Source organism: Mercenaria mercenaria, chromosome 7 (genome assembly GCF_021730395.1).
Source record: "Mercenaria mercenaria strain notata chromosome 7, MADL_Memer_1, whole genome shotgun sequence".
NCBI classification, from domain to species: Eukaryota; Metazoa; Mollusca; class Bivalvia; order Venerida; family Veneridae; genus Mercenaria; species Mercenaria mercenaria.
The window spans coordinates 19538651-19552433 of NC_069367.1; the positions used below are offsets into that span (position 1 = coordinate 19538651).

At 37.8% G+C, this 13783-nt stretch overlaps 1 protein-coding gene across 1 annotated transcript; it reads right to left on the reverse strand.

The window, feature by feature from the left end:
• Positions 1 to 2832: 2832 nt before the first annotated feature.
• Positions 2833 to 13322, reverse strand: LOC123554796 (E3 SUMO-protein ligase ZBED1-like). Its single transcript, XM_045345148.2, has 2 exons — positions 4860 to 13322; positions 2833 to 4433 (listed from the first exon to the last, which is right to left on the reverse strand). Exons 1-2 carry the CDS (start codon positions 5080 to 5082, stop codon positions 3112 to 3114), a joined length of 1545 nt encoding a protein of 514 aa, XP_045201083.1. The 5' UTR covers positions 5083 to 13322; the 3' UTR covers positions 2833 to 3111.
• Positions 13323 to 13783: the final 461 nt, after the last annotated feature.

Consider the following 13783-nt stretch of genomic DNA (forward strand, 5'->3'; position numbering starts at 1 on the left):
CATACCCCGAACAGCCATTTGGACAACTATGTCTTCGCTTCCGCAAGCGAGCTCGACAAAAAAAAAATCCAAAGAGAAAATTGTAAGTCCACACAAAAATCCTTACCAGGTAGAGATAGGTCAAAATACACCTCAAAATTGGATGTAACATGCATGTTGTACTACAGAAAAGTGGTCTCGATTTTTCCCTATGACTAGTAATGAAAAAGCTACAATATAAGCTATTTATAGTAACAACAAAGGGATGTAATTCTAAAGAAGGGACATGCGCATGAAAGGGAGGTAATCCTAAAGAAGGGACCTGCGCATGACACTTCGTCTCATGATGGTGTACAATTGTGCCAAGTTACATCAAAATCCCTCCATGCATGAAGAAGAAATGCTTTGGACAAAGTCATTCTTGTATCTGACCTTTGGCCTCTAAGTGTGACCTTGACCTTAGACCTAGGGACCTGGTTCTTGCGCACGACACACCATCTCATGGTGGTGAACATTTGTGCCAAGTTATATCAAAATCCCTCTATGCATGAAGAAGAAATGCTCCGGACAAAGTTATTATTCTTGTATCCTTTGACCTCTAAGTGTGACCTTGACCTTAGACCTACTTATTTGACCTACTGACCTAGTTTTTTGACCGCACATGACCCACTTTCGAACTTGGCCTAGATATCATCAAGGTGAACATTCCGACCAATTTTCATGAAGATCTCATGAAATATATGGCCTCTAGAGAGGTCACAAGGTTTTTCTATTTTTAGACCTACTGACCTAGTTTTTGACCGCACATGACCCAGTTTCGAACTTGACCTAGATATCATCAAGATGAACATTCAGACCAACTCTCATACATATCCCATGAAAAATATGGCCTCTAGAGAGGTCACAAGGTTTTTCTATTATTTGGCCTACTGACCTAGTTTTTGAATGCACGTGACCCAGTTTCAAACTTGACCTAGATATTATCAATGTGAACGTTCTCACTAATTTTCATGAAGAACTTGTGAAATATATGGCCTCTAGAGAGGTCACAAGGTTTTTCTATTATTAGACCTACTGACCTAGTTTTTGATGGCATGTGACCCAGTTTCAAACTTGACCTAGATATCATCAAGATGAACATTCTGACCAAGTTTTATGAAGATCTTGTGAAATATATGGCCTCTTGAGAGGTCACAAGGTTTTTCTATTTTTAGACCTACTGACCTAGTTTTTGAAGGCACGTAACCCAGTTTCGAACTTGACCTAGATATTATCAAGATGAACATTCTGACCAACTTTCATAAAGATCCCATGAAAAATGTGACCTCTAGAGTGGTCACAAGCAAAAGTTTACGGACGGACGGACGCACGCACGCACGGACGGACGGACGACGGACACCGCGCGATCACAAAAGCTCACCTTGTCACTTTGTGACAGGTGAGCTAAAAAGATTGCTTTATGCATTGCAAAGTTACAGCCAGGACAAACTCTAAAATGACCTTTGACCCCAAAGTGTGACCTTGACCTTTGAGATAGGGACCTGAGGTTTGCCCATAACACTCTGTCTCATAGAGATGAACATTTATGCCAAAGAAAAAAAAAGATTGCTCCACACTTATCAAAGTTATGGCCTGGACAAACTCTAAAATGACCTTTGACCTCTACATGTGACCTTGACCTTTAAGATAGGAACCTAAGATTTGCACAAGACACTTAGTCACATAGAGTTAAACATTTATGCCAAATATAAACAAGATTCCTCAATGCGTATCAAAGTTATGGGCCGGACAAGATCTGACATGATATTTGACCTCCAACTGTGAACTTGACCTTTGAGATAGGAACCTTGGGTTTGTGCACGACACTTTGTCTCACTAAGGTTAACATTCAAGCCAAATATAAACAATATTGCTCCATGCACATCAAAGTTATGGTCTGGACAAACAAAATGGGACAGACGGACGCAGGCACGGGCATGCACATACACCGCACTGCCATTTGGACAACTATGTCTTTGCTTCTGCAAATGGGCTCAACAATAAGAGTCAAGAACAACAACAACACCTTACATTTGTTATATTTTTTCCAAAGTTAAAAGTTTGCATTATCTCAGGATTAGACTGAAGTCAAAGTCTTTGTCACTTAATAATACTGATACTGTGAAACCATTAATATTCGTGGGGGACTAATTTTCATGGATTTCATGGTTGGGTCAATCCACAAAATTTAATCCCAACAAACAAGTAAAATTCCCTTTCATTATATGTTCAAAAGATGAAATCCACGAATTCATATCCCCATGAAATTGCTGTTTTGACCAAAACCATGAAATTTCATGCCCACAAAATTAAATGATTTTAAAGTAATTGAATATTTTTTAACAACTCAACTGAATATACTGTCAATTACTACTGACCATTAAATAATATTGATAATTTAATATTCTGACTCATGAAAATGGAAACTAATTCAGAAATGTTTTTTTCAATGGTTAACTCTTAGAAAACAGGTTACTGAACAAACTGAATTGTGAGGTTCCGACTTGAGTTATTTCAAGTGGGAAAAGGTCTTGAAGGTTTAAGTTAGGTAACAGTGCTGTGATAAGTGCAATGAAGTTGAGAAGTGCAAGAGAGGTGATAATTTCCCATCTGAAAATTTAAACCAAAGAACAAATAAGCTGTATGCCTGGGAAAATCAGGTTAAAACGCATTAACTTTCTTTCTTTAATCAAGAGCTTCACAGGAGACAGTGCGCTGGACTTATAATTTCAATTAGGGCTGGGTACCGCCTTGAAAATGATACCGCGGTATACCACGGTTTTTGCCTTAATACCACGGTATATACCACGGTATACCATCATTTTAATCGTAAGACGCACAGCTATGGTAGTGGTCATAAAAATATTGAAAACCTCTCTTAAAGACTGAATTTATTAAGAGCAATAACAAGGACTAGTTACTTGACTAGATTTTAAAACAATAATAGACTAGAATAATAACTTGATGACTAGTTAGACTAATGACTAGATAAGAACAGAAATAATATCAAATAAAATCTGGACAGTAGAAACACTGACTTCTTTCTCATTCTTACACAAGTTCAGTTCATGTACTTCACATAGATGTTCTAAATTATTTCCAATTTTTTTTTAGGAATATTAACTTGTCAACATGCTTGGCCTTCAAGCTGGCCCTTTGTGCTGTTAGAATGTCCCCTGCTGTAGAGAAGACCCTCTCTGAGGGTACACTTGTTGCTGGAATGCACAGCAAGCACTTTGCTAGTTTAGACAAAAAGGGAAATCTCAATTCCCTTTGTTTCCACCACTGGAGTGGATTATCATTAAGGCTCACAGGAGGTTCAGACTTGTACTGGATTACTTCCATCTGTGCTAATTCCTGGGAAGATTTTGGTGCTTCTACACGTGCGATGAATACTTCCCCAAGAATATCATTTAGCACGGACTTCGGAGTGGCTACTATTTGTGATTCCTGTTTGATTGCAGGCGCAGTATCACAAACAATCTCATCTGACTGATCTTCCAGCATGTCTGTTGGTAGGCTTGGTAGAGGAGGTTGACTCACAGTAGCTTTGGTCATTGTAACTGGTTCAGACTTCTTAGTCTTGACTTTAACTACAGCTGGAACCACTGCAGATACTCTGATAGCCTCTTCTGTCAAGTGATTATACACAGCGAACCTGTCGTCATCAGACAAATAAGGCAGCTGTTTGAACCTTGGATCTATGGCTGATGTCATGTTCAGTAGTTCTGTTTTATCCAAGTATCTTTGAGTTAGATCAGCTCTCATGATTTGTTTCATTTCAACGATTGCATGTAAGTCATCCTCATTTGGCTGTAGAATCTTATTGGTTAGCTTGAAATGAAGCGGCATAATAACTGAAACAGTTGGCAGTGATTCAGTACACAACATGGTAGTTATTTCTTTCACAGGTTTCAGCATGACAGATACCTCCTGTGCTAGTGTAAGGTTCTGGTCACTTATGCTATGTAATGTTTTGTCCTTCATATGCATCATTTCTTTTGACGTCAAAGTAGCGACTACAGCAGCTTGGAGTTCCAAGAATCGGTTCAGCATTTCAAAGGCTGAGTTCCATCTCGTGCAGACATCAGTCTTCAGCTTATGGTTGGGCAGACCTAACAGCTGAGCCTTAGACTTTAAGACGGCCGTTGCAACACAGCTTCGATGAAAGAAGCTGACAATGCTACGTACACGGGCAAGCAGCTGTGAGACACTTTTGACCTTCAAGGCTTTTTGTACAGCGAGATTGAGTGTGTGGGCAAGGCATCCTATGTGTATTGTACACCCAAGCACTTTTCCAGCCTTTATCATGTTTGCAGCATTGTCGGATATAACAGGTGGTACAGTCCCTCCAAGCCCTGTAGGTAACTTCCATTCTTTGACAGCGTATTCAATTACTTCTGCTATGTTTTCAGCTGAAAGGAAAAACAAAAACCGATGTGTTTTGTCAGTTTCGTCACCTTTGTATAAATATTATTTACAGAACAGCTAACATGCTTATATCATTCCTGTGATATTTTTATTTCAAGTGATTTGTTTTGTCCCTAATAATGTATAGCATTTCTGTGATATTTTTATTGCAAGTTATTTGCCCGTAACGCATTTTAATTTACATATATACTTTTTTCAAGCTAAACAAATTATTAAAAAGAAAGATCATATTTTGTTACTTTTGCATTTATGTCTGTGATTTCAGAACCTTTTTTTTTTTTCACATTACTTTTTTAAATTAATTATTTATTTAAGTACTTTGTTATGTTTTATATACATCCCTTAAAAGATCCATTTGAATTTATTTTTGAAGACAATTATGCATCTCAGTTTATATTATGTTTTATTACCTGTATGACTCTCGGGGAGTGGTCTTGTTTGAAGAACGAAATTTACTAGCTTCCAGTCAACGTTGATAAATGTTACAGTAATAGTGACATATGACTCAGTTGCCCTTGACGTCCAGCCATCGGTTGTAATAGCAACCTGAAACAAACCATGATACAAACCATTAAAATTAACACTGGTACAGAGGCTACTGGCGAGTATCCTACTCAAGCTACAAATATGCATAGATAGTGTAACAAAATAAAAAGGGATCAACTGAAACGATCTTTAACTTAAATTTATTATTTCAGGACCACGTTTATTTATTTGTATTATATATTCATTTATCATATCGTATCTATATATAGTTAGTAGTTATCTTACCTGGGATGTAGCTTCTAGCTGCTTGATGATATCAGCTTTGACGTCATTGTAGAGCGTAGGTATGATCACTTCAGCAAACTGCTTTCTCGAAGGCAATGTGTATCTTGGATCCAATTCACTAACAAGGTCCTTAAATTCATTTGTCTCCACAATGCGATATGGCCTTAGATCCTTTACTATTAAGCGAGCAACTTAACTAGTTATCATTCTTGCTTTTTGTGAGTCTGATTTATATTTAGTCTTATTCCCAAACAAGGACGCGATGGTAGTCTGCTTGTTGGAAGCTGATGCGGCTGGAACGCTGACTTCTAATTCATCTGTCTTACATGTATTCACAGTCACTTTTGCAACACTAGTAAACGATTTGCTGCTTTCAGAACGATTCAAGTTTGGGTGATGTTGACGTATGTGAGCAGTCATATTTGACGTGCCACCCCCTGCACGCTTAATAACACAGTCACAATGACGACAGACAGCAACATTTTCATTAATTGTTCCATCCCTCTTTCGTTTTTTTAATGCAAAGTGTTCCCATATACAAGATTTACCCTTTGTATTTTTTATTAGCGTATATTCTTCCGAAGACGCCATATTGTTTGTTTCTAGGGAAGCACTGGGTCACGTGTTTAGGTCGCGCTTGTTTGAAAAATTCGATCGGTGCACCCGTTTGATCAACCAGTAACGTTTACAAATAGTACGAAGGCTTCATCAAATCGTTTTCAAACAAAAAGTAATAAATTTCGACTCAACTTTTTCCATACTATATATTTCTTTTTGAATAAATGCAAATGCATACTTGGAAATTTTAAACTATCATCATTTAAACAAGAAGTCGGGACTTGCCGAATTTACCAGACTTAATGTACAATCAAGTGCGCCCATGACATCATCCATCTATACGGAATAGTCCGGAGGTTTTCGAAGGTTTTGATTGGGGGTCACGCGGTCGGTCATGCATGTTCCATTGGGTGGTTATTTTTGGAAACTAATAATAGTAGCATAGGAATTCCAGAGATATAAAATCGGAAAATCATGCACGATGTAATCTGCTGTCAGGTAGGCTACGTAGACAGTGTAAATTAAACATAAACAGAAGCAGGGATAATGTTGATAAAATACCGGTATTCCCTGATGATACCGCGGTATCGTACCACGGGAAGATGGTACCACAGTTACCAGTATACCGGTAATACCGCGCACCTCTAATTTCAATACTGGATAGTGAATTAGGTACATCAGAGCTTAACAAGTATAAGAGCTTAACAAGTAATGCAGGTATATTTAACATAGAGAAAATACAGGTATTCCATGACAGGAGGTCATAATCATTCTTTAGCCTTAATTATTATGTACTGAAATTCTATAAAATCACATCCGATTGCATTTAATTTGATTAATATAAAAATTCTCCCATTTTCCTGAAATTATAGACTGATTGATACGTGCTAACAAAATACCATTAGTTTAAAAACTTAATTCTATAAAATATTTTAAATAATCTACAATTTCACTGAAGTTTTATCTTGCCTAGTCACATTTCTTCATCAATTATTTTGTCAGTTATCTTAAATTGTTTAATTCTTCCATCATATAAGTTACAAAACCGTTGGTTCCATAAGAATTTAGAACCTTGTTTAAGCGTTAAACCTTGAAGTATTGCTTAGCCGCGCATAGGGTACCCTTTCACCTGTGGTCACATAATACGACTCATTTCATGGGCATATCTAAAAGGCCATTATTTGAATGAAAATACATGTGTTCTGGTTTTTTGCCTACTTACTGTCAAGTCCAGATGATAGACTAGCATACAATGTTTCAATGCTGTATTTTTTCTTTCAAGGAAAGTCTGTTTGTTTGTTTTTGGTTTAACGCCGTTTTTCAACAGTATTTCAGTCATGTAACGGCGGGCAGTTAACCTAACCAGTGTTCCTGGATTCTGTACCAGTACAAACCTGTTCTCAGCAAGTAACTGCCAACTTCCCCACATGAATAAGGTGGAGGACTAATGATTTCAGACACAATGTCGTTTATCAAATAGTCACAGAGAACATACGCCCCGCCCGAGGATTGAACTCATGACCCCGCGATCCGTAGACCAACGCTCTTACCTACTGAGCTAAGCGGGCGGGCTTCAAGGAAAGTGGAACTAAACAAAAATCTTTCCTAAGAAATACCAGTTTTCTGAGTGATAAACAGCCATAATTCTAATAAAATGCCTTGCAATTGTCAGTTACAGCCCTTGGCCTATTTACTAAACTATAGATCATAGACAAATGTAACAAGAGTGCCAGAATGTCACAATATACGCCCGTCACAGCAAATTTCTTTACACTAGCACCTGTATTTGCAAACGGAATTTTAATTTTGTGGTTGTTTAGTAATCATTGTAATTCTTTTATTTTTCTAAGTCCACAAAAAACTCCTTACCAGGTAGAGATACCTTAAAGGTCCATTACTAAGGGAAAGTGAGCTGGCAATTTTTTTCATAGCCAGTGCATAGACTTCTGCAAGACACTAAATAATGAAGATTGGCAGGTTAAAATTTACAGAAGGTCTTTGGAACTCAAAGAAATGTATGTGTATTATGTTGAAATTTCAATGAATCGACAGAATGACCCCCCAGGTCTTTTTAACTTTCTTCATACTTCATAGAAAAATAATTGTACATATACTGCGATTTATTTCGAATTTCTACATACCAACTTTCATTTTCCAATAAAATGAAACAGTTTCTCTGCTTTTTAAAAGAAATTAAAACGTTCACTTTCCTTAGTATTGGACCTTTAAAATACACCTAAAATTGGAAAGTAGCATCTATGTTGTACCACAGAAAAGTGGTCTTGGTTTTTCCCTACGGTCAATTATAAACAAGAGTGCAAGAATGTCACAATATACGCCCGTCACAGCAAATTTCTTTACTCTAGCACCTGTATTTGCAAATGGAATTTTAATTTTGTGGTAATTTTTGTAATAACTAAGTGTTTTGTTTTTCTTAGTCCACAAAAAAACTCCTTACCAGGTAGAGATACCTTAAAATACACCTAAAATTGGAAAATAACATCTATGTTGTACCACAGAAAAGTGGTCTTGGTTTTTCCCTACGCTCAATTATAAAAAAGTTACAATATAAGTTATTTATAGTAACAACTAAGGGAAGTTAATCTTAAAAAAAAAAAAAAAATCAAAAAAAAAAAAATGTAAGTCCTCACAAAAATCTTTACCAGGTAGAGACTGGTCAAAATACACCTCAAAATTGGATGTAGCATGCATGTTGTACTACAGAAAAGTGGTCTCGATTTTTCCCTACGACTAGTAATGAAAAACTTACAATATAAGCTATTTATAGTAACAACAAAGGGAAGTAATTCTAAAGAAGGGAACTGCACATGACACTTCGTCTCATGATGATGTATAATTGTGTCAAGTTACATCAAAATCCCTCCATGCATGAAGAAGAAATGCTTCGGACAAAGTCATTCTTGTATCTGACCTTTGGCCTCTAAGTGTGACCTTGACCTTAGACCTAGGGACCTGGTTCTTGCACATGACACTACGTCTTGTGGTGGTGAACATTTGTGCCAAGTTATATCAAAATCCCTCTATGCATGAAGAAGAAATGCTCCGGACAAGGTTTTCATTCTTGTATCCTTTGACCTCTAAGTGTGACCTTGACCTTAGACCTAGAGACCTGGTTCTTGCGCATGACACTCCGCCTCATGGTGGTGAACATTTGTGCCAAGTTATATCAAAATCCCTCTATGCATGAAGAAGAAATGCTCCGGACAAAGTTTTCATTCTTGTATCCTTTGACCTCTAAGTGTGACCTTCACCTTAGACCTAGGGACCTGGTTCTTGCGCATGACACTCCTTCTCATGATGATGAACAATTGTGCCAACTTTCATCAAAATCCCTCTATGCATGAAGAAGATATGCTCCGGACAAAGTCATTCTTGAATTTGACCTTTGACCTGTAAGTGTGACCTTGACCTTAGACCTAGGGACCTGGTTCTTGCGCATGACACTCCGTCTCATGATGGTGAACAACTGTGCCAAGTTTCATCAAAATCCCTTCATGCATGTAGAAGATATGCTCCGGACAAGGTCTGTGGACGCCGCCCGCCCGCCCGCCCGCCAGGGGCGTTCCCATAATACGTCCCGTTTTTCAAACGGGCGTATAAAAAAGTTACAATATAAGTTATTTATAGTAACAACTAAGGGAAGTTTATCTTAAAAAAAAATCCAAAAAAAAAAAAAAAAAAAAAATCCAAAAAAAAAAATTATGTCCACACAAAAATCCTTACCAGGTAGAGATTGGTCAAAATACACCTCAAAATTGGATGTAACATGCATGTTGTACTACAGAAAAGTGGTCTCGATTTTTCCCTACGACTAGTAATGAAAAAGTTACAATATAAGCTATTTATAGTAAAACAAAGGAAAGTAATTCTAAAGGGAACTGCGCATGACACTTCGTCTCAGGATGGTGTATAATTGTGCCAAGTTACATCAAAATCCCTCTATGCATGAAGAAGAAATGCTTCCGACAGTCATTCCTGTATCTGACCTTTGGCCTCTAAATGTGACCTTGACCTTAGACCTAGGGACCTGGTTCTTGCGTATGACGCTCCGTCTCGTGGTGGTGAACATTTGTGCCATGTTATATCAAAATCCCTCTATGCATGAAGAAGAAATGCTCCGGACAAAGTTTTCATTCTTGTATCCTTTGACCTCTAAGTGTGACCTTGACCTTAGACCTAGGGACCTGGTTCTTGCGCATGACACTCCGCCTCGTAGTGGTGAACATTTGTGCCTAGTTATATCAAAATCCCTCCATGTATGAAGAAGAAATGCTCCGGACAAAGTTTTCATTCTTGTATCCTTTGACCTCTTAGTGTGACCTTGACCTTAGACCAAGGGACCTGGTTCTTGCACACGACACTCCGTCTCATGATGATGAACAATTGTGCCAACTTTCATCAAAATTCCTCCATGCATGAAGAAGATATGCTCCGGACAAAGTCATTCTTGAATTTGACCTTTGACCTCTAAGTGTGACCTTGACCTTAGACCTAGGGACCTGGTTCTTACGCATGACACTCCGTCTCATGATGGTGAACAACTGTGCCAAGTTTCATCAAAATCCCTCCATGCATGTAGAAGATATGCTCCGGACAAAGTCTATGGACGCCGCCCGCCAGGGGCGTTAAAACTCCTGTAGTTTTCAAGATAAAAAGTAGGCTTAAAATAATTCTTAAGAGTCAGGTCCAGGTTTTGGAAAACAAGAGGGCCATGAAGGCCCTGTATCGCTCACCTGACCTAGGAATCATCAAGATTAACATTCTGACCAAATTTCATTAAGATATGGTCATAAATGTGGCCTCTAGAGTGTTAACTAGCTTTTTCTTTGATTTGACCTGGTGACCTAGTTTTTGACCCTACATGACCTAGATTCAAACTGGACCTTGAGATCATCAAGATTAAAATTCTGACCAAGTTTCATGAAGATACAGTCATAAATGTGGCCTCTACAGTGTTAACAATCTTTTCCTCTGATTTGACCTGGTGAGCTAGTTTTTGACCCCAGATGACCCAATATCGAACTCATCCAAGATTTTATTGAGGGTAACATTCTGACCAAGTTTCATTAAGACTGGGCTAAAGTTGTGACCTCTAGAGTGTTAACAAGCTTTTCTTTTGATTTGAACCAGTAAGACCCAGATTCGAACTTGACCTAAAGATCATCAAGATTAACATTCTGACTAAGTTTCATGAAGATACAGTCATAAATGTGGCCTCTAGAGTGTTAACAAGCTTTTCCTTTAATTTGACCGAGTGACCTAGTTTCTGACCCCATCTGACCCAGATTTAAACTTGACCTATATATCATCAATATTAACATTCTGACCAAGTTTTATTAAGATATGGTTAATAAATGTGGCCTCTAGAGTGTTAACTAGCTTTTCCTTTTGATTTGACCTGGTGACCTAGTTTTTGACCCTACATGACCCAGATTTGAACTGGACCTTGAGATCATCAAGATTAACATTCTGACCAAGTTTCATTAAGATATGGTCATAAATGTGGCCTCTAGAGTGTTAACAAGCTTTTCCTTTGATTTGACCTAGTGACCTAGTTTTTGACCCCATCTGACCCAGATTTGAATCTGACCTATATATCATCAAGATTAACTTTCTGGCCAAGTTTCATTAAGATACAGTCATAAATGTGGCCTCTACAGTGTTAACAAGCTTTTCCTTTGATTTGACCTGGTGACCTAGTTTTTGACCCCAGATGACTCAATATCGAATTCATCCAAGATTTTATTGAGGGTAACATTCTGACCAAGTTTCATTAAGACTGGGCCCAAATTGTGACCTCTAGAGTGTTAACAAGCTTTTCCTTTGATTTGACCCAGTGACCTAGTTTTTGACCCCGGATGACCCATTATCAAAGTCGTCCAAGATTTTATTGAGGGTAACATTCTGACCAAGTTTCATTAAAATTGGGCCAAAATTGTGACCTCTAGAGTGTTAACAGTCAAATTGTTGACGACGACGGACACAGGGCGATCACAAAAGCTCACCTTGAGCACTTTGTGCTCAGGTGAGCTAAAAAAAACAACAACAATCGAACATCACCAAAATCATAGAAAGAAAGAGTTGTTATACATGAAAATTAAACAGTCTACAAAAGCATCATCAATTTGCTCACATATGTATTGAATTCTGGAAAATGAATGCATGAAGGGACCATATAATACTTCTGGACAGTTCAACGCCTTTTAACATTCATCATTTTTAAGGAACTGTTACATGTCTTTATTCTGATGCAATTGCAATAATGTTCCATTGCTTAAATTTCACATAACTAGTTTAAACATCGATTTGTTTACTTTTATTTCTTTACAAATGGCATTCTTTTTTTAAAAGGGGACAATTTTTGAGAATATTTTAAGTATCCAATGGTACAGGACAGTAAGGTAAAACATGTATTAGACAGGTAGATTGCTGGTAAAAATGTTGTTCTGTAATTTGGTGATATACTGCTAAACCTTGAATACCAAATAATCAAGTGATATTTTTTTAACTAAAACACTTTCTGTAGCCTATACCACTTTATTTACACTTAACATGTGGTCAATGAAGGCTCACAAGTAGTCACGCAACTGACCATGACCGTTTGACCTTGCTTCTTGTCAAATCTGGTGAACATCTATCAGGTGGTTTATGATAAATAGGCATTGAAAAGTTTTTAGCCTTGTTCATGTCCCCTTTAGTATACAACAGTGGAACCTGAACAAACTTGCGAAAGGTCAAGTCAACGCATGTTTGCTGCTTATGAGAAGTTGTTGTTGCTATGTAACCCTGGTGGCCCTTCAGTGCTGAACTATTTGAACAAACATGACAAAAGTTTGCATAAAGGTGCTAGGAACATCCTTCTAGTGGTTCATCAGGCAGACTTTTATGAAATGGAGAAGGAATTATTTAAAGGTTTGCATCTTTTTTAGCTTAGAATGGGGGAGGGGGACCTAAAAACTAGAGCTGTCAGTGGACAGTGTGCTCGACTATTCTCAGTGCTTGATAGTATAATATAAGCTATGAGTAAAACTTTAATATTACAATAAGCATATTCTAAGTCGAAAAGGGGCCATAATTCAGTCAAAATGCTTGATAGAGTTGCCTCCTTCTTGATAGAGTTGCCTCCTCATGCTAACGCCGACGCCGGGGCGAGTAGGATAGCTCCCCTATTCTTCGAATAGTCGAGCTAAAAATGAAGTCAACGGGTACCTTCTGAAGAAATTCAAGAAAGGTTCACAAAAGACCTAAGTCAGTGACTGACCCTTTTGGCACTGTTTCTAGCTAAGTTTAGATAGCAAAACTGCTAGACCATAACAGATTATCATGAGGTGTTTTTGTTTTGTTTGTTTTGGGTTAAACAGCATTATCAACAGTATTTCAGTTAAGTGATCCTGGATTCTGTACAAGTACAAACCTGTTCTTCGCTAGTAACTGCCAACCTCCTCACATGAATCTAAGGTGGCGGATGAATGATTTCAGACACAATGTCCTTTACCAAATCATCATAGAGAACATAAGCTTAGCCTAAGGATCGAACTCATGACCCCATGATCCATAGATCTGTGCTCTTGTCACTGAGCTTATCGGTGGGCTATCATGATAAGAGGTTCTTTAACAATGATTGGCCGCTGTCAGCAGATGACCCCTGTTGATTTGGTGGATCAAGAGGTCGAGGTCAAAGTCAGTGACCTCTAGACTGAAAATAATTTACTGTAAAAAACTGGAGAATGCTGAAGCCGAGCATTAATAACTTCAAAGAAGTATTGCCTGTAGTCAGTAGATTATAATCTTTTTTGTTTTGATGGTAAGTAGGTCAAGGTTCAAGGTCACAGTGATATAGAGACTAAACATGGTTTCTTATCAAAAACTGGAGAATGGTTTAGCCATATGACTGTCTACAGTCAAAACATTCTCTATTGTTTAGGTGTCAAGATTTCAAAGGTCAAGTGTATAGCAGGGGAATATTGACATATGGTCAACAAAT

Bases quoted from the DNA above. Each gene is read 5' to 3' on its own strand.
- LOC123554796 (XM_045345148.2), bottom strand. From the start codon at position 5,082: ATGCATATTTGTAGCTTGAGTAGGATACTCGCCAGTAGCCTCTGTACC. The intron at 4,434-4,859 runs GTAATAAAACAT...TTTTCCTTTCAG, and splicing joins ACTCCCCGAGAGTCATACAG to CTGAAAACATAGCAGAAGTA.